The 20,491-nt window shown below is 41.0% G+C and overlaps 2 protein-coding genes across 2 annotated transcripts; both read left to right on the plus strand.

Annotated features, from left to right (window-relative positions):
* Positions 1-164: 164 nt before the first annotated feature.
* Positions 165-5,797, plus strand: fstl3 (follistatin-like 3 (secreted glycoprotein)). The gene is made up of 5 exons (XM_071925998.2): positions 165-365; positions 903-1,088; positions 3,492-3,707; positions 3,872-4,099; positions 4,284-5,797. The coding sequence occupies exons 1-5, from the start codon at positions 296-298 to the stop codon at positions 4,334-4,336; spliced, it is 753 nt and encodes a 250-aa protein (XP_071782099.1). The 5' UTR covers positions 165-295; the 3' UTR covers positions 4,337-5,797.
* Positions 5,798-14,056: 8,259 nt separating this feature from the next.
* On the plus strand, positions 14,057-19,581 carry LOC139932298 (E3 ubiquitin-protein ligase RNF126-like). Its single transcript, XM_071926020.2, has 9 exons — positions 14,057-14,150; positions 15,224-15,282; positions 15,495-15,555; positions 16,089-16,324; positions 16,527-16,595; positions 16,697-16,766; positions 16,934-17,027; positions 17,197-17,312; positions 17,417-19,581. Exons 1-9 carry the CDS (start codon positions 14,076-14,078, stop codon positions 17,588-17,590), a joined length of 954 nt encoding a protein of 317 aa, XP_071782121.1. The 5' UTR covers positions 14,057-14,075; the 3' UTR covers positions 17,591-19,581.
* The last annotated feature ends 910 nt before the right edge of the window (positions 19,582-20,491 follow it).

A 20,491-nucleotide genomic window follows, 5' to 3' on the forward strand; every position in this document is an offset into this window, starting at 1 on the left:
GGGCATGGATCATTTCCCGACTCTGGAAATTGAGTCAGAGTCAAACTGTGTCCTGCCCTGGCTTATTATTGGCTGAGAGGATCGCCCATCCCAGCAGCATAATTCCATCTGGGCTAAATATTTATACAGAGGGGGAACGACATCACTTATCCACAACACATTCATTCACATAAGAGAGAGCTACTTCCAGAGAAGTAAGGGTGATCCACTATATCCCGGAGGCATATCACTTGCTAATATTTGCCAGGAAAAGTTTTCAGAAAAGTTTTTGTACTTGCCATTTTGAGAGAACACAATGAGCTTCTTGATTTCTGTTTTCGGTGTGATTCTCACTTTGTGTCAAATTGGGAGGAATCCTGCCAATGGTGAGTGGACTTTTCATCTATTTTTTGAAAATGTATGATTTATGGGTCTTACTTTGAAAATGATGACAAGAACCCTCTTGCAATCATTATGATGAAGTATATTGTTTTCAGAATACACATTCACATACTGTAATGTTTGTTTGTAAAGGGACTAACTTCTACCTCACATTTTTAGAAATACAGTGTAGCCTACTGTTTCAAACACGTATGTTATTACCAAAGAGAAAAGGATAGGCTGGAATAAATTAAGTTTATCTATGAGAGAGGATATGCAGATAATATCTGTAAACACTTCCTAATAGGTGCATTAGTTATCAGCCTGGCTGATGCATATTTTAATGGATATTGACTAGAAGAAGTAAGTCATATGGACAGTAATTCAGAATTGTAACATATATATCTACATATTGTAACATATATATCAACATATATATGTGTTTACTTAAAGATTTCATCAAGTCTACCTCTTCTCTGCCATGTGTTTGTGTTAGAGTAACTTATCTCTGTTATATGTATGTTTATTATGGCTCTCCTCAGCTGGGATGTGCTGGCTGCAGCAGAGTCAGGACCAAAGGTGCGACATGGTGCTGATGAGAGGGGTGACCAGAGAGGAGTGCTGCGCTGGGGGCCGGCTGGACACCGCATGGTCCAACACTAGTCTGCCCATGAATGAGGTCAGCCTGCTGGGCTTCCTGGGAATCGTCTCCTGTAAACCCTGCAAAGGTAAACAAATTTGTTTTATTTGCCAAGTACATCAAGTACAAGATATGAGTCACCTGTGTATTGCGTGTACTTATCACCACAATGCACAACATTCAGTTGGCTAACATTGGATAGACCAGGCTGGATTAATATTTACATATCATTTGTTTGACAAGTTGGTTTTCGAAAATGGAATGCAGGGAACAGTATTACTCATTTCCTCTAACTAACCAAAGTGTTAAGTGGTTTCACTATTCTGCTGTCATTGTGCAACCTTAGACGCACATTTAAAATCCCAACTGTTTCAGGTGGTTCCTTCTATGAAGCCACTTTCTGAATAAACACTACACAGAATATTTTACTGGCCTGAGACAGCTACTGTCAGACGGCACTTAGAGGTAAGTACTGGCAGGTGGAAGATAGGAAACAATTCTCAGGCAACCAAGAGTGCTTATCATCGCTTAGGTATGGTGAAGTATTATTTGGCAGACTTTAAGTTGTAATTGACCATATGTTTCTGTTGGAGTCACACAGGGTTTGCATACAGAGTGGATTTAATGAGAAAGTATGGGATGGCTGTAATGCACAATGGGTTGTTAGGTCTTCTCTCAAATGGCAAAAAACAACTTTTGCATAAAATGACTCTCGTCTCTCTCTGGAGAGTTGGTGGAAGTTGATTTGAACCAAGTCATTTAGTAAGGTATTTATACAGTGAGTTCGCTGTGAAGCTTTTTAACAAAATGCAGACGTGGATCTAGGCCAGGCGTTCCATCTAACTCCACCCAGCTGTCCTGAGACGCTTCCTCTGTTGGAATCTCAGCAAGGTTCATTCAGGTTCACTCAGAGATAAATTCTGTTTTCATAAGGAGCACTTGCTCATGTGATCATGCGCCAAAATTGTGAATTATGCTATGTTGATAAGTTCCAGTAAAAACCCAGCTACTGGCAGATTTAGGAAAATACACCCAACCACAGCCCCAGGTTTTTCTGGCCTTGTCGCGTGGCTTAGAGAAACAGCCGGGATTATTTAGGTGAGTCCTCTGACTGGAATTGAGAATTTTAGAGCTACATAGTTTGTAGCTGTGGCACAATGTTAGCTTAGGTCAGGTCAAATTGTAGAGGCTGTCAGTTGTTTAGATAAACCTGAAAAAAGTATGGAGACTATAGTCAAATGTAGCCTGCAAGTTTGTAAAAAAAAAAAAAAAAGACAAATCTGGCACTCTGTATTTGCATAAAAATGAACTTTAATCTTATGATCTCATTCACAGCCTTATCTTATGAAGCTAAGAAGCTTTATCTCATGGCAAATGAATGAAATTACTAGAATCAGATAAGAATGCAGTTCTTCATTTTCCCTTCTACAGCTCCTCTATCCTTCCTCCTCTCCCTCCCTCCTCAAATTCATTTTGCATTAGATTTTTCCAATGCTGGTTGGAATGGAGGCCTGTTTGCCTCCATGAGCAGAATAAGAAAATTAATTCCTGCAGACTCCGGAAGAAATGCCTGCCACATGCCCAGATGTCTGGGACTCATAATGTGCAACACTATCTTGATCATTTGGCATTCTGTGGGAGGAAAATGTTAGCATCATGAATTTCATGTCGCTGAACGTTTAATTGCGTGTCATCATACAACTGAGAGAAAAATAAACATCTGGAATAACACCTATGGCATTATCAGATTGTAGTCTCACTTTAACTGTCTATCAGAGAGAGAGAGAGAGAGAGAGAGAGAGTGAGAGAGAGAGAGAGAGAGAGTGAGAGAGAGAGGGAGAGAGGGAGAGAGAGAGAGCAGTGGAAAAGAACAGAGAACAGGAAATTGAAGTGCTGGAAGAGAAAGGAAATAGGTTCCTGCTTGTGTACAGGATCTTAGGGACTCAGCGCTGATCAGGCTGAACAATATCATCTCCGCAGACTCAGAAAGGTCCTGGGAAGAGGCCTGTGTGAATTGTCTGGTGTTGCCTCTGCGCTGTGTAGGATTACAGTTCCTCCTGAGCTTTGACGTTATGGGGTGTTAGTGGAGCCTGGGCTTCCTCATTTCAGACCCATCTCTCAGCCTGTAAACTTCTCTGACAGCTCTTTGAACTCTGTCTGCCTCAAAGCCCCTCCGTCCCTCTGCAGGGGCTTAGCCCAGTCTGGGTGCAGCAGTACAGATGGATCTGACTGTTATGAAAACACACCAACCTCACATTCCACCAGGCGAGACACCCCTGTGTGTGACCGTCAATAAAGATATGTGATTATTGTAAATATTGTGCAAGGTAAAAATTGTGTTATGGTGTGGGAAAACCCCTGCTTTCATGCTTGTTTTGTAGGAAAATGCCTGTGGATCACCTGATGTCTGCAGACTTGTTAGTACAGTAACATTAAACTGACACTGCACAGTGCTCACCCACATTCAACACTTCTCATTCTGCTTTTGCAGAGACTTGCGAGGGAGTGAACTGCAGCCCAGGCAAGGTTTGCAAGATGAAGACTGGAAGGCCTCAGTGTGTGTGCTCTCCAGACTGCTCTCACATCTCCAAGAAGCACGCGGTGTGCGGCAGCGATGGGAAGTCGTACAAGGACGAGTGCGCTCTGCTGATGGCCCGCTGCATGGGACACCCCGACCTGGAGGTCATGTACCAGGGAGAGTGCAAAAGTAAGCAATCTTTATACTTGAGTTTCACATGGTTAGTGCTTTACTTCATGGATTCAACGCTTCTTATTATTTATCTAGCCTGCACTGCTTCCAAGCTATTCTACTCAACAGCGACATTTCTCTTCACTCTGTTTTACTAATTGTCCCGTTCATGTCCTGTACAGAGTCGTGCTCCAATGTGGTGTGTCCAGGCACTCACACCTGTGTGACTGACCAGACCAACAGTGCTCACTGTGTGATGTGCCGCACAACACCTTGCCCAATACCCATTACAACTGAGCAGCCCATCTGCGGCAATGACAACATCACTTACCCTAGCGCCTGCCATCTCCGCCGGGCCACCTGCTTCCTCGGTCGCTCCATAGGAGTCCGCCACTACGGCCACTGCAACAGTAAGGCTGCAAAAACTCCCGTGACACTGTCTCCTTCTCTCTGTTTGTCTGCCTGTCTCTCTCTATCTCTCAAATATGTACTTAGAGTCAATGAGCCAATGATGATTTTACACCTCTCATGCAGGCCCTTAAAGAAACATTCTGACTCTCTCTCTCTCTCTCTCTCTCTCTCTCTCTCATGCAGATCCCCCAAGGAAACCTCAGGATTTGGAGGGCAGCGAGGAAAATGCAGTCTAGATGGACTATCCATGACAAAGTCCTTGTGCAGGAGATGGGTTGGTCAACAAACCTTTCTACGTGTCGCTCCACTAGCTTCCCATGATGACCTCTTTTGTTTTTGTTTTTTCGACAATCACTCACCCTACCCTTTGTACATAGAATGACAATACATTTGATATGGGAGATCTTGTTGGAAGACATACTTTGGCGCTACTGCCTCTTCCAAAAAAGCAACCAAAGCTGTTGTTGTTTGCAATGTGTGTTGATTGTGAGTTACGTTGTGGAACCAAGGGCAGATGAAGGCATGTGTCTTGAGAGAGTAAGGTGTTATGGGCTCTGTGGGAGATGTGTGCATATTGTAAATAGAATACCACTACTATTTATTGGAGAAGGTATTAAGCTCTATTTATGTTTTTATCCTGTATACAAATCCATATATCCTTAGAAAAGCTGATGCAAAAAATGTATTTATTGTGTTATTTTGTTTATTGTGTATGTACAATAATGGTCACTGGCATTGCTTAATTTTTTACAAGTTTTTACAGTGTTTTACAGTCTCCATTTCCCACACCCCACCCCCGCAAACACACACACACACACACACACTCAAACAAACTATTTTCCTTTATAAGCAGTATGGCAAGCAACCCTAATTTGTTTGGAAACTTGATACCACATTATAGCCTGCCAATGTGGTTTCAATTCACCACAAGCAAAAACAGGACAACCGCAGTTGGTGCTGTCTGAATTTTAGCCTTTGTTTGGAGGTGAAGAGGGGATTCAGCCCAAACAAAACTGTACAGTATCTCTCCTCTCTCCTGTCTCTCTGTCTCTTCCTCTCTCCCCCCACACATGTTTACTCTGGATCCTAATCAAAACTCTGGGCCACCCGTTGATCACTAAAATTAACAGTTTAGTTCTGTCTGTAGGAGTTTTATAAGACTGTTGGTTCAACCCCAAGCCCTCTACAATACCTCCTCTGTTGAAGTCTTGGCTTTGTTTAGTCCATGTATTTTCTAGGTCATGCCAGTTCATTCCGACACTGTTTTGCTGCTTTGACTTGATTGGGATTTTTAAAGAACTTACTGGACAGACAAATGCAATTAGCATCGTCTGATTGAATGCTAAATCAAATCTGTCTGGGAATGGACCTCGATTTAGGCCAATTGAACCCACCTGATTATACTGCCATCACAGATGAATGTATCTGTTCATTGTTGACACTGCTGCCCCTTGAAACCTAATAGATATCTATACAAATGGCCAATCCTCAGTGGTCAAAGTGATCTTATTAAACTCAAAACAGATGTTGTCCAGATGCTTTTAACAATCGCTGTAGTGTATTACTGAACATTTTTATGAACCACACAGATTATCTTGTAAATAACAGTCTCATGTACCTGTGTATGTACTGTGAAATTTGAATGATAAATGCATCAACTTATTTTTGTATTTTTGTACTGCCATTTCAAAAACAACATAAAGTATAATATTTGTCACAATGTGTCTTGTTATTTCTTTTTGAACTTAAAAAAATATAGCCTACTCTTTGGCTAAAGACTGTGGTGTGCAACCTGCTCATCCTGATCCCAAGTCACTTAAAAATATTGGTTATCCGCATTGTATCACGATAGATAATACTTACAATTTACTGTAACTGTGTAAAAGGCATTTTAGAATGTTTCGATTTTTTGTACAACTATGAGTCTCCATACACTGTTTGCCAATTCCTGTCACCCAAATGATCATCATGGTTATGCAGTTGTACCCTAAGGAGAACTGGGCAGCTCTGCTCTCATGCCGGGGGTTTGGGGTGTCAGGTCAGGCTGCAGCAGGCAGCCTGGCGCTTAGTGTGTGCGTGTCAGTAGTTGGGCCTCCTCTGCTATGCGTGCAGTGGCTGGGTCTCCTCTCTGACCGACCTTCTCAAGGCCTCTTATGGGAGGCAGCAGAGAATCAAAGCCAGGCCGAGCAGCTTTTCTGCCCTGTCTCCCGGGGGATATCCCCCTGCTCCGGATTAGGTGGGAGTGGTGGTGAGTTGAGGATGGAGGGCGAAGGAATTGAGGAATGAATGTTTCAAAGTGCAGAGGCCTGGGCACTGACTCACTTTCCTGTGTGAAGTACCTCCCTTGTTTTTCTCTCTCTCTCTTCTCTCTCTCTCACTCTCTGTCTCTTCTGACTTCTGCACTGCGCCATGCAGCAGCATCTGGTTCAACTTTAGGGAGATGTTTATATTCCTGTCCAAGTACCCTTTTATTACATTGGGAATGGAATTAGATGTTTTGTTTGTTCGCAAAGGGCAAATAACAATGCCATGCTGTTGTCGTGTCCTCACATACAGTACACAAAATTGGCTTTTTCTTGAATTTATTTTCTATGCTTTCAAAATAAAATCATACAGTATTGAATTATGCAAAGGAATTTGTAGGGAACTTTGACACCACAGCTCTAACACTGGCACACAAACATATTGGTCAGATCTTGTCATCAGGCACACAGACATGGCCTCATTGTGGCCCACTGGAGTTGGTTTTGTTTGGGCAAAGGGAGGCTTCTGTCTGTTGATGAGGCCCTCAATGCAGTTGAGTTTCTCATCATAGGGAATATGCAGGAAATATACTGTATTCCAGATATTAAACCTAAACTGTTTAATCTATACCTCATTATGTAGGATATATGGGAAAAATATAATGTCCAAGGCAATGGTTGCCATACCTTTATGGAGTCTGAGACGTCTGTAAATTCTTTTGTGACCCACACAATAAACCAAACCAATGTCTCTGGTCATGATTTAAAAAGTGGCAACCCATGAGGAATTTGCAGTGAACACCCATTGGGATAAGGAGTTTGGCACACCTTGGGGTACATATCTTGAAATGGCTGTGGTCTTCAATAAAAACAAAACACTGAAAAAGATCGAGACAGCAATTTTCATACATTTTAAGTATCCAGGAAAACCATCCAAATAGATAGATATCTGTAGTTCAAGACAAATAAAATCCTGCAGGCTCACTCACTGTAGTCAGTATGACTGTGTAATATCTTGGACAGGAACAGCCTAATCCCAGTATATCATTACACCACAGGCCTCTGACTGACGTCGGATATGATGTGCCCCTTGTCACACAATGGAGGTGGTGGCATAACCGCAGGGTAAACGTATGAGCCATTTTAAGGCTATTCTAATTACACCAAGCATGAGACCTCAGGGATTCTTTGCACACCATGCTCTATATTTCAATCTTTTTTCTGCACATAATGGGGTGTTGTGTGGGCAATTAGATGCCAGCTTCACTTCCTGAAACAGGGGAATGGGATTCTGTGTGTGTGTGTCTAAGCACTGGGGGCTGAAGGGGATTATAGTGTATATATATATCTATGTAGGACATTCACTGCTGGAGTCTGGATTTTATGCTGTGGGTTGGTGTATGTTTGTGTGTGTGTGTGTGTGTGTGTATTCATGTGTCTGTCATGAGTGTGTAGGTGTGGTCATGGCTGTAGTCCTCCCGCTGATGTATCACGCACCTCTCTGGGTTTCTGGAGCTCACCTGTTATGAGCATGGGATCAATCTCACACATTGCATCATAACCTCTGGCTGAGTTGTTTATATCCCCGCAAACACATGGAGCTATAATGTGACGCACACACTGACATTTCAGAGATGTTTGGTCATTTTGCTCTGATATGTCAAGCTTCTTTCTCAACACAGAACATCCGCATGGTGTCTCATTTCCTCCGAACCGCCTTACAACTTCCAGTAAGTTAACAGCCAACAGTTGATCTGAGCTGATGTTGTGATGAAACCAGGCGCTGTGGAGTGTTCGGAGACCACCCACTCTCTGGATCACGCCACTGGATCGTAAACAGCTCCGGCCCACACAGCTGAAATTAATAGATATCAGATCTATCACTCCATCAGAAAATATCTTTCTCAAGCACTATTTCCCGGATTTACTTTATTTCATGGCATGTCTTTCAATTGTATAAAATCTTCCATATGCACATTTCATTTAACTTTTGACAATTGATCATCATACTGACAGAACAGGCCATATATATTAGAGCCTGGCCTAACCCTTATTATTTCATATTGCTACAAACAACTCTATTTGATTTCTGAGAAATTATCTTCATGGTCTCTGATTTTAGAATCTACAAAGGTAATGTAATTTGTGGAAATTTAGACTACTAATCAGCTGGATTGTCTTGGTAGATAAATGTTTAACAACCAACTCTTTTGTCTGGATGAACATGACAAGATAATCTAATCAGACAGTACCAGACCACTTACACAGTGAAATTGTCAGTGCTAATTTCACTCTGAAAATGTTAAAATCAACACTGCCCACATTTATGAGTCCAATCAACACGTATTAACACTCTGCTGGGTATAGGAGAGAAGAAAACTATAGAAATAATGTTCAACACTGTAATTTCATCCCCTAGATTTTGTGGTAGAAGCATAACTGGGACTAACTATCATCAAATCAAGCTTTTAGAGGTTCAAGATGAAATCTTTAGACCATGGCTGTTACCAAATGCTTTCTCAAAGCACACTGCTCTTAAAAAGATGTCTGCCAGCTGTAGCAGACAACAAAATTGGTATTTAATTGGTTCAGAGAAACCTTGCACTGTGTTGCCAGGCTTGGCAAGTAAACTAACTTCACCACCACACTCCAAACAACAACAACTCCACACAGGAGTCAACTACAAATGAACAATGTTAGTGAGTTGGTAAGGATCAGGCCGTCAATATTAGAGATCGGCAGAGTGAGGAAGTTGTGTGCAAATGCTAATTGTCCCTAATTAGGCTTGTTGAATTGTTTCATTTCCTGACCGTGTCCTCTGGGACGGCCTCTCTGGCTCTGGGTGTCTGTGTGTGGTCTGGCCAATATGTAGTAATATCCGTAGCAGAAGGACAAAGTACTGGAAATACAATATAATGTTCTGTAAGGTTTTGTGAAATCCAAAATATTTGATGAACCCACTTTGGTATGGTGTTTAATGAAGGTTTAAGTAACCTCTTAGACTCTCCAGGGGTCTTTGCGTGTTTGGGAACAGATGTGTGCCTGGGACAAGTATTGCGTGGGATTGATGCCCTGCTTTGGTGATGACAAGGTCATTGAATTAAGTCTGGTTAGTCTACATGTTGAAATATCAAGCTGCATAGCTGAGAAGATTTCAATGAAGTGTGATAATTAAGCAACACTTCCAAAACTTGACTCAGAGTCAATTTGTGCAATTTGAGGCTTGGGAACATACCAGGCCATGACCATAATTTCACATCAATTTTCAGGTGGCTCTCACATAGACACAAGGCAGTAATACCCTTTTTTATAAGCGTTGGCCCGATGGAGAGCCCAAATACCTGCTTATTTATCACGGAAAGTTGGTTGAGCTCTCTCATAGTTGTCATGCATTGTATTTTGACATGTGCAAATTCAGCAAACACAAGAGTGGGAATTCTGCTTGTTTCAGATTTTCCTTACATTTTACATTACCAGCAGTTTTTTTTTTTTTTAGTTAGAGCCACAATAGCCACTAAGACACACTTGGTCAAATCAACTGTGAGGAGGTCCTCTGCTTGTCATGGCATGACAACATACCACCAATGAAGTCTGCAGGCCCATATGGTATCGATTCCCCCAAACTACAGAATTGTACCTCTTGTAAACAGGCTGGTCAGTTTTAGATTAGGGGACTAACTGCATGGTGTAATTAGCTCCACTGTTCAGTGTAGAGGCAACAACAGTAAGCGATACAACTCTGTGAGGAAATACACAGACACACACACACACACACACACACACACACACACACACACATATACACACTCCTCTATCAGGTGCTCTCCAGAAACCCAAACAGAGAGGTGATAGGCTACATCAGCAGAGGGACTACAGACATAAGCACACCCACATTCTCATGTGCATGTGTGGGTGTGTTACACCTTTTTACAGTTTTTACAGTTTTCCCACACCCTACCCCCCCGCATGCGCTCACACACACACACACACACACACACACACACACACACACACACACACACACACACACACACACACACACACACACACACAGCAACAAAAACGTATCTTTCTCATCATCTATTCACTGTCTAAGGTGCAATTGGTGAGTAGTAATTGTACTGTTTTGTGTTTTCTCTGCACTCAGTATTGAGAAAGCCCATTTACCACATCTGCTATGACTAATAAACGGTGCACTTGATAAGAATCAGATTCTATTTCAGTCCATATGTAATCTCCAATTAGAATTCAGAATCAGATCCCCAACAAATTCAGAAACAGGCAGAGTGAAATCAAAAAACTCTGAACTAGAATCACATTTATGGCACACTGTCCATGATTGATATTAAAATCCCATAGTTGCCTGACCAACTAGCTGCCTGTCAAGCATCGTTGTGAATGTGCTTATTTGTTGAAGTGAAGACTTTGCAGATTATATATAATGGATTACAACACAGTCAGACACAGCACTCTGACTAGTTACATGATCAGGACAAATCACCATAATCTAGTGAAACAATGGGTCAAGGAAGGCAGATAAAATCAAGATCCCTGGAGTAATAAGGGAACATCTGCAGTGAGTGACCACAAACACTATGACAAAGAAGGTTGGACTTACGCTGCTAATTGCGCACATATGTTCCTCTAGCAACATCTATATTTTGTTAGCTGCTTAGTGATGTAATTTCAAACACTAGTGTACCAATGCAGTACCATGTGATTTTTTTTTTTTTTTTACTCTGTGACACAGTGCCTGATCACAAGCCGAGTGGAAAAACACTGTAGACGGGACACATCATCCAAGAGGAGAAGTGAACCTGCTGTGATTCAAATGTGAGCATATATCCTAACGTGTTGACAAGGTATTATGTTTATTTCTTTAAGAACAATTCTTTCCATCGCTAATGTTGATCTTTACAGCTTTCTTGCTGTCTCTCCAGGGATCTTACAGTAAGTGTGTGTGTGTGTGTGTGTGTGTGTGTGTACGATGCACAGCTCTTGTGATGCATGACCTTAACGAGAGTGTGTCTAGAGGGAGACAGAGTCCTCAATGGGTGGGACTGAAAACAAGTGACGCATGACTAAGAGGCCCAGGAAGTTCCAGCGGGCGGCTGTTATTGCTGTGTGTGTCTGTATGTGTGTGTGTGTGTGTGTGTGTGAGTGCGATCTAGGGGCCCAGTGGAACTGTGTAGGGCATTCCCGGCTGGAACGTCTGGAACAGCTCTATGGAGCGACAAAAGCAGCAGTGTCCCTTGCAGCATATCAGCCTGCTGCCTTGCTTTATTGCTTCTTATGCCATGTGAAATAGAACAAAACAGTAATAAAACTAGGTATAGGCAACAACAAATATTGCATTCTCTAAGTCATTGTATTTGTATATGTGTGCATGTGCCTGTGTGTGCAGTTTGATATTGTGTGATATATTTTAGCAGTGTGATAAAGTGCTGTGAAATAATACACAATAAGTGCCTCAGCATCTTCTGTGTTAAGTTTCCTCATCCACATCACAGACTGGAGTGTTTTAGAAGCAGGCCACAGTTTAGTATTACACGACCTCAATAGCAGTGCTGTTCACTGGCAGAAAAATGTTTTTTGGTCAAAACATCACAAGTCCAGATTAGCAGTGACCTGAACTACATGATGTGGAAGGTACTAAGTCTGGCAAAGTTGTTTTCTGCTGCTCACATGACCTGTCTCTGACCCAGTCACTCACTCCCCAGATTGGATTGCAACAATGAGCAGTGGACTGGGACGGCGGTGACGCACTGGGTGCAGAGGGACAATAGCTTACCTCAGCCAGGCAGACATAGCAAATCTCAGTGCTATCAGACCCTCTCTAATCTCAGCCCATGGGACAGCCGTGTCTTTCCTGCTCCCACATGGCCAGATCAGACACAACACTGGGCGAGAGGACATTAGGACCTAACTAGGTTACAATGTGGCCTCTGCTGTGAGGAAACAGCCAGACTCATTACAACTAATCATATCTATGTTATGTGTTCTAGGTTGGGAAAGTAATCCATTGTTTCACTTTGGAAATTTATGGTATTTATGGTAGGCACAACATAAGAGAAAAGATTTTTGTGCATAATAGTGACTTTTTACACTCCAGTATTTTGGCAACATGCATTACATAAAACACCTTTCGTCCAAATCTACAGGCCTATAAAACACCTTAGTGCTTTCCAAATTGGAGCCCTCCTCAGCTATTTATTTCTAATACCCATTGTCTCTGCTCCACATTACTGTATATCCATAGGAAGTTGGTTACAGACATCTGTGTTAAAAATGGAGTCCAGGGCTAAGCATGAAATTATACATAAAATCAGGCCAGACGGCTTGAGAGCTGTGATTGGCTGTGAGACACTCAGATGGGAACTCCTACTTACTCTCAACATGTGGTGCCAAGCAGAGATAGTCCTTAAGTGAGCACAGTAAACTCAATACCCCTGCATATTGGACATCTTACAAACCTGCCACAGTTAGCCATAAATCAGCAGTTACAGTGATAGCATTAAAGATACCTGTGAAAAAGTTAAATATCAAGGACAATTTTATTTACAGCTCCAAAAAGAAAAACACACCTGGAGCCTTAACTGGTTATTATCAATCATTTCCCCTCCACTTCTTATATAACTCCTCTCTTAGACGTTCACAGCTACCTAAGGAGCACCAGTGAGGCCTTGAGGATGTTCATGTAAAAAGAATGATGTCTTTCCCATGTTAGCAGTTAAATATTCACTGGTTTATTTCTCAGATCTGACACTTGAATTAAAATTAAAGATTCAAAACAGTATTGTCCATTGATGCAAGGATTAAATAAAAACCCATGTGTGACTTGATGTATGGCTCATAAAAAAAAAATAGACTACAAAATACTTTTAAAACATCAAGTATGCCTGTTGGGCTGAAGAGGTGGTTGTCCAGGGTCCAATGGAAAAGTAACACATGTTGCAAGATAAATCTAGTGCAATGCCAGATAGCAAAAACACATCTCCGGTTTTCATGTAGCTGGGGAAATGTAATGTGGCAACATGCAGTGAATGGGCAGAGCAGGGGCCCTGAACCTGACTCATAAGACATGAGCTCAGAGGTGTGGAGGGACAGCATGCATGTGTGGTGGTCAGTGATATGGATTTGTTGGAAGATTAGCTGGTCTATCTTATACCTCAGAAAACAGGGTCCTGTTCATGGCTGAGCTTTTTCCATGGATGCAATAAGTGCTAATTTTCCAAACTTTCCAAGGCATGTTAATTTAGACACAGTGTAGAATGATTCAAGATCATATAAAAATGTAAACTGCAAGGATATCGAGAACTTGCTGTATCCTCACCATACGTGTCTCTCACCCCCCAGCTTCACTGGGAAATACAGCACCACAGCACTTGATGCACAAAGGCACCACCATGTGGCAATATTTTATAACGCAGAATAGCGGTTCTCTCAAACTGCAAGGGAAATGTTTAGGTCGTGACAATAAACGTCGGCTACAAACGCACAATTTCAAGAAAATCAACATTAACGTACAATCGCATAAAATATAACACGATGCGATACTGATCTTCAAGTGTATCATCCAGCCAACTATTTTCCAATACCTGATGTTCATCTCGTAGGCTAGATGGAACTACATAGTCACTTCTATCACATGTTCGTCGTATTTTCCAGGAAGGGAATATTGTCCTTTTCGGGGCTCCGTAGCCACTACTCCTCTAGTGTTTAGAGGCTAAAGATGGCTGAAGCTCCTCCATGGCCCAGCCGGTTCTTCTGTCACAGATGTTCAGCAGAGATTAGTCCTCGGCTCCCCGTAAGTAGCATGAACGAAAAGTAAGAATAGAGACCGACAAAAGAGAAATACGACAGCCGCTGTTCTTGCTCAAGTGGAGAGCCTTATACCAGTGTAGCCAACAGCTAGCCAGCTAACATTAGCTGCCTCCTATGAGTCCAGTCTATTCTATCATGCTAACGCTACCTAATGTTAGCTACTTAGCTATCTAGCTGGCCCATCAGTGTAACGTTACAAAATATGTGTTGCTTAGCTACTTGACATTTGTCTACCGCAGCTAAGTGATAAAAGTCGACTACATGTTATGCATACGGTTATCAACCTGTTAAAACATTTAGCACATTTATTGGTTGATTTTGCGAGGTGGGATTACAATTACACTTAAGGTACACTAGCTTCGTTTGTTAACATTACCTGTAACATAGTATCTGATCATCATATATTGATCAAACTTAAATGATGTATGTAACACTGCACCTTAAGCTAAACAGGTTAGTCTGCCTTAAACCTCCATGTATAGTCACCTGTGCTGAATGATCCTACAGTAAAGCAGCAACAATACCGCTGCATTCTTGTGTGCTTTGCTATTCAGTAAGCCTCACCAGTAGCATGCTGTCACAGGCTGGAATGATCTGTCATAGAATAGTAAAGGTGTCCCTCACAATGAAATAGATCAGCCATAGGTTTCCCCAATTTGCTGTGGTCGTGATTAACCCCTGATAGAACTGGATGACAGATGGATGATGTGATTATTCATGTTTGGAATGGCCTGTGCATTACCATATTTGGGGTTAGACAATCAGATATTCATCCTTTGTTTGTTTGCAAGATAGATACACACTCATGCTTGAACATGTTGAGGGGAGTGATGTGTGATCATGTGCTTAAAAGAAATAAAAACATAATTGCAATATTGACTTCTGTAGAGCAATTTCCAACTCATACAAGAGTGCTGTTACCATAATGTGAAAATGAATGAATACAATGAAAAATGTACATTGTATTCATAGAATTAGCGGTACAGGTTTTTATGTCAGTATTGCCAGCCCAATTAATGCTAAGCCTGCTGTTGGATTCTTCTGTTTTGTTTACAGGACTACACGTGTCCAAGATGTGAGTCAGGATTTATTGAGGAGCTACTGGAGGAGAGAAGGTGTGTATAAAGCGTATTTACTGAGGCCAACTTCCCTGATCAAGTTACCTTTTTCCCCATTTATAATTACTATGTCATTGAGAGATTCAATATAAAGCGTCTGTCAAAATGTTAATTAAGAGTGATAAAACGGCATAAATTTAAAATCCCTCAAATAATTCTTAAAATAATAAGTCTAGACCTAACTTGTAAACTATTTGTCTCCTGTTTAGTGCTGACAATGGCTCCATGTCGTCCATCTCCAGCGGGGACCAGAACCAGCAGCCTTTTGAGGTTTCTGAACTCATTCTTTAATCAGACATCTCTGTCAGATACCCTCCTCTGTGCTTCTGAGTTACATAATACTGTCAGTATTTCCCAAAAATCGTTTCCATTGGCATTTTTTGCTGACCTGGGTTATCATAAAAATGTAACGTCCAGCACATGATCTACTGCATAACGCATGTTACAAGTCATCTTGGGTTTAAGTTGACATTGTTTAATCACAGATGAATACTATACTTCAGCTTTATATGTATGTAAGAGATGTCAGGTCATTCTGTATGAAGCCTTTTCATGATGGAAAACAGGGGCTGCGCTGCGCTGATAATGTTATCTTGGTAAACAAGGAAGTATGTCAGCATGCATTCTAGAACACTTCCATTGGGGTGAAATTTGACCCGAGCTGACACGGCCCTCAGCCTTCTAGTGTGTTCTATTGACCGTAAATAGTTGTGGTTAGCTGTAGACTGTAGAGAAATCACGATGCTCTACTGGTTTCTACCATTGAGAAGTCAATCTGTGTGCGTTTGTCTTTTTTGTGTCAGAATGTGGACCAGCACTTGTTTACATTCCCTTCGGGCTACGGCCAGTTCGCCCTGGGCGTCTTTGACGACAGCTTTGACTTCGGGGCTGGACTGGGAATGGAGGACAACCGTGATGCTGAAAACCGGCGGGAAAGGGAGATGGCGTCACGGCAGCGATATGGCGCCAGGCAACCCAGGGGTCGTCATGGCTCCCGACGGCAAGCAGGGAGGCATGAGGGAGTGCCCACTTTAGAGGGGTAAGGTGCTCAGTCAGTGACTTGAGGGACTAGTTTTTATTCTCACTCACCCTTGATTAATGTCATTTGTCAGTAGTCTCTCTTCCCCTGGGCTTTATTTATGACTTCCCTTATAGCACATTGTCTTAACACACAGGGCAAAGTTTCATTTCTCCTTCTAATACATACGTATCATATCTGTATGTTTTGTTCTCTTACGTAGAATCATTCAGCAACTAGTGAATGGAATAATTGCACCTACTGCAGTGCCAAATATTGGTGTTGGACCCTGGTGAGTATCTGGAGCAGAGCAATAATAAACTAGAAAGAAAATCAACAAACAATTTGCTTTCTTCCAGTTATTGTTCTAATGTTAAGTTATTCTTTTGAAAGGGGCGTTCTTCACTCAAATCCTATGGATTATGCCTGGGGTGCTAACGGACTAGATGCAATTATAACACAGGTATGTTTAACTGTTTTTCATAGTGAATACCTTGCTCATATAGTAGAACAGATTTTTTTGCTCTCAATTCTTAACTTTGATTTAACAATTTATGTGCCAGAACATCTCTGGTCAGTAAGATGCATACAACACATTTTTCAGTTAATTTTTCTCCTTTCCGCCTCTAGTTATTAAACCAGTTTGAGAACACGGGACCGCCGCCTGCCGACAGGGATAAAATAAAGAGCCTCCCTACAGTACAAATCACAGAGGAGCATGTTGGTAAGTTGGAACATCATGCTCAACTCACTGCACATTGTGGCAACTCACAAACTCCTGATAGGAGTGAAAATACTCTCGCTTTTTGTGTAAATGCCTCATGTTACTTGACAGGTTTGGTGTGTTTTTGACAAGATAGTATTTGAACACATTATTAACTTGTATCTTTCAGCCTCAGGTTTAGAGTGTCCAGTGTGTAAAGAAGATTACAGCGCTGGAGAAAATGTGAGGCAGCTTCCATGCAATCACATGTTCCACAATGACTGCATCGTGCCCTGGCTGGAACAGGTAATACACATCTCTATACTCAGCCAGTCAACCAAAACAATGGAGAAAAAAAACAAAAACTAATTTTCAGTAATGACACTCTTTTTACTGCTGTTTTTCTCCAGCATGACACCTGTCCAGTGTGCAGGAAAAGCTTGAGTGGACAGAACACAGCATTGAACCCTCCAGAACTATCAGGGATGAACTTTACCTCCTCCTCCTCCTCTTCATCTTCCTCTTCCTCTACTCCTCAATCTTCAAGCTCAACCAGCAATGAGAACTCTGCAGATAACTCATAAAGAAAACAAAAACAAAAACATTCCTCCATCTCACCCCGTGAGCTGTCTATCGCTCCTATAGGCTACCATACGTCAAAGTGGTGACCTCCAGTCTCTCCCTGCTGTAGGGTGGGGACCTGAGTGCCTCTGTTTCCTCGGCAGGAGCACTCAAGCCAGATTCAGGAGTGAAGTGATATGTGAGATCCATGTGTTTCTGCCCCTCCTGTTGCTCCCTCCGCCGTCAGGAATCTGAATCGAGGGAAGGGCGGAGGCCTGGACTGCGCCTCCTGTCAGGGAGGATGTGGAGAAGGATGGGAACCTCGAGGCTCTGTCTGCCTGAATCACCTCACACAACAAGAGAAAGCAAAGGAATCCAAAGGTGGAAGACTTGTGACAACAAGACAGTTGCTGATTTTTTTTTTTTTTTTTTTTTTAAATCTCCAGAGTTGTATGATTTTAAAGTGACACACTTTTGCTAGTGAAGGAGAAAGAAATGTACATTTATTCCTTTTATAAGTAGCATCCATATCAGCACAAGTAAAATGACTTAAAGTGCACTGTTTAAGTGTGTATGTAAGTTTCTCCATGGTTTGGATGGATATGAAATTTGAAACCTTTTGTTCAACAAACAAAATTACAACAGCCTATTTAATTATTATATTATTAATATCCACTTGTTGTTTTTTCATTACCTGACACTGCACAGGTACAGCTGTTTGCACTTGAAATGATGAGACAAAATGCAGTAATTTTGTGTTATTTGGATAATGACTTGGATATTCATTACTGAATTACCCACAAAGGGATTTTTCATTATCTGTTAAATGCTAGCCTGAATCTGAATCAGCTTTTCATATTATTATACATGATCAGAACATTTCAGTGCATTTGGCTTTTTAACTTAAAAATAATTGATTTTTTTTTCAAAAGTTGCCAGTAGATAAACATTTGATTTGCAGTCTGATTATGTAAAAAAAAAAAAAAAAAAAAAAAAACAACATAAAATGAACTGATATTAAAATAAATATATTTGGGTGCTACCACTCAATATTCATGTAAGTGATTCTCACTGTGTGTAACGTTTACTTATTTTAAGGTCTGATCATGAATGTAAATGTCAGCAACAATAGTCATAACATGGGATTTGAGACATTTTATCCATGCTGATATTGATTGATAGACTGAGCTCTTGATTCGAGAACTGCCAGTATGATCGCTCAAGATAAGATGTAATTTGAAGCTCACATTTTTTGTTAATGCTAAAATGTATGTCTGAAGTGTATGTAAACATTCATTGGAGTGAAGTATATCTGTATTTTGAGGAAAGAGATTTGAAAGTTGTAGATGAAAGGACTTCCATACAATACCCTTCAAAAAATTGTGCTTTTACCCATATAATAATCAGAATACTTTGAATTCATTTGATAAACATTAGAAATCTCATGACATTCAATGAATAATGTGACTCTAAGTGGAGAGATGATATACAGTGGCAGAAAGCATTGTCACAGTCACTGATAGTGTGGTGCTGTGGTTAGACACTAGATGGGAGTGCAGTAATGAAAACAAGCAGGACTTATTTCTGATATAGCACATACACTATCATTGGACTATGTAATTCTCTGTTTAGTCATTCTTCGTAAAACCAAGCCCTGTTGTAATGCTAATTAATGGAAATGATAGGAAGCCAAACCAGCAAGTTATGGTCTCTGTGGGATTTGGTCTCCTATAGAAAACTACATGTAGTCTCAGTGACTCTTATAGCCTCTGAGAAGCTCCACCTCAAAAATCAACCGGACATAAACACAATAACATCATTAGCAACCACTGCTGGAAAGTTTTTTCAATGCATAATTTTTTTTTATTTTTTTTTAGCTTGGGGGATTGTGTGATTGTTTTGTATCTTCAAAGTAAGAACTGATCAAAAGGCATGCAGTTGGTGAACACAGCCTATAATGAAATCCTTCAAAAAGGTATTCACCCCTTAAATGTTTTATCAATTAAGCAATAAATCTGCTTCCTTTTATTGTTTTGTCGTATGAGAGTATTTCCTCCACATTGTGCTTGTCTGCTCCTCTGGGGGTTATGTTCAAAGGTCTTTTATTCTGAAGGCATTATTGTTATGGACAGGCCATTGCTAGAAGACAGATGGATACACTTGACTTCACAGGTTTGACTTCCAATGGGAAATTAGTGATTTGTGTGTTTATTGTCATTAAGAATTTAGTCATCACTCTAAGTTGTTGCCCTTTTAATTACATCGTCCTGCCTTGAAGTACAGCTTACAAGCATAATGAGCCATTTTAAAATTTAACCACTCAAGAATCAATTTTATCAACTAACATTTTGACTAGTCATAATTGTGAATATATAGATGCCGCGCCTTCAGAAAGTACTCAGCCCCCATGAGTTTTTCCCACATTTTGTGGTGTTGCAGCCTGAATTCAAAATGGATTAAATTGAGATTTTGTCAACAGTCTACATAAAAAACCCTATGACAAAGTGAGAATGTGAAATGTGAAAATGTGCTAGTGTTGCATATGTATTGAAAATGAAATGCAAAATACAGCATTTCATTTAAAAAGTATTCAACGCCCTGTGGTGGAAGCACCTTTGGCAGTGATTACAGCTTTGAGTCTTCTTGGATAGGCTACATCTATCAGCTTGGCACATCTGTTTGGGATTTTCTCACATTCTTCCTTGTACATTGCTCAAGCTTGGTCAAGTTGATAAGGAGCATCTCAACAGCCATCTTCAATTCATTTCACATTTTCAATGGGATTCAAGTTTGGGCTTTGGCTGAGCCGCTCAAGGAGTTTCACCTTCTTGTTCTTTAGACATTTCTGTGTTGATTTGGCTGTATGTTCAAAGTCATTGTCCTGTTGGAACATAAATTGTCACCCTAAGGTTTTTGGCACTCTG

This window comes from Centroberyx gerrardi, chromosome 9 (genome assembly GCF_048128805.1).
Source record: "Centroberyx gerrardi isolate f3 chromosome 9, fCenGer3.hap1.cur.20231027, whole genome shotgun sequence".
NCBI lineage: Eukaryota > Metazoa > Chordata > Actinopteri > Beryciformes > Berycidae > Centroberyx > Centroberyx gerrardi.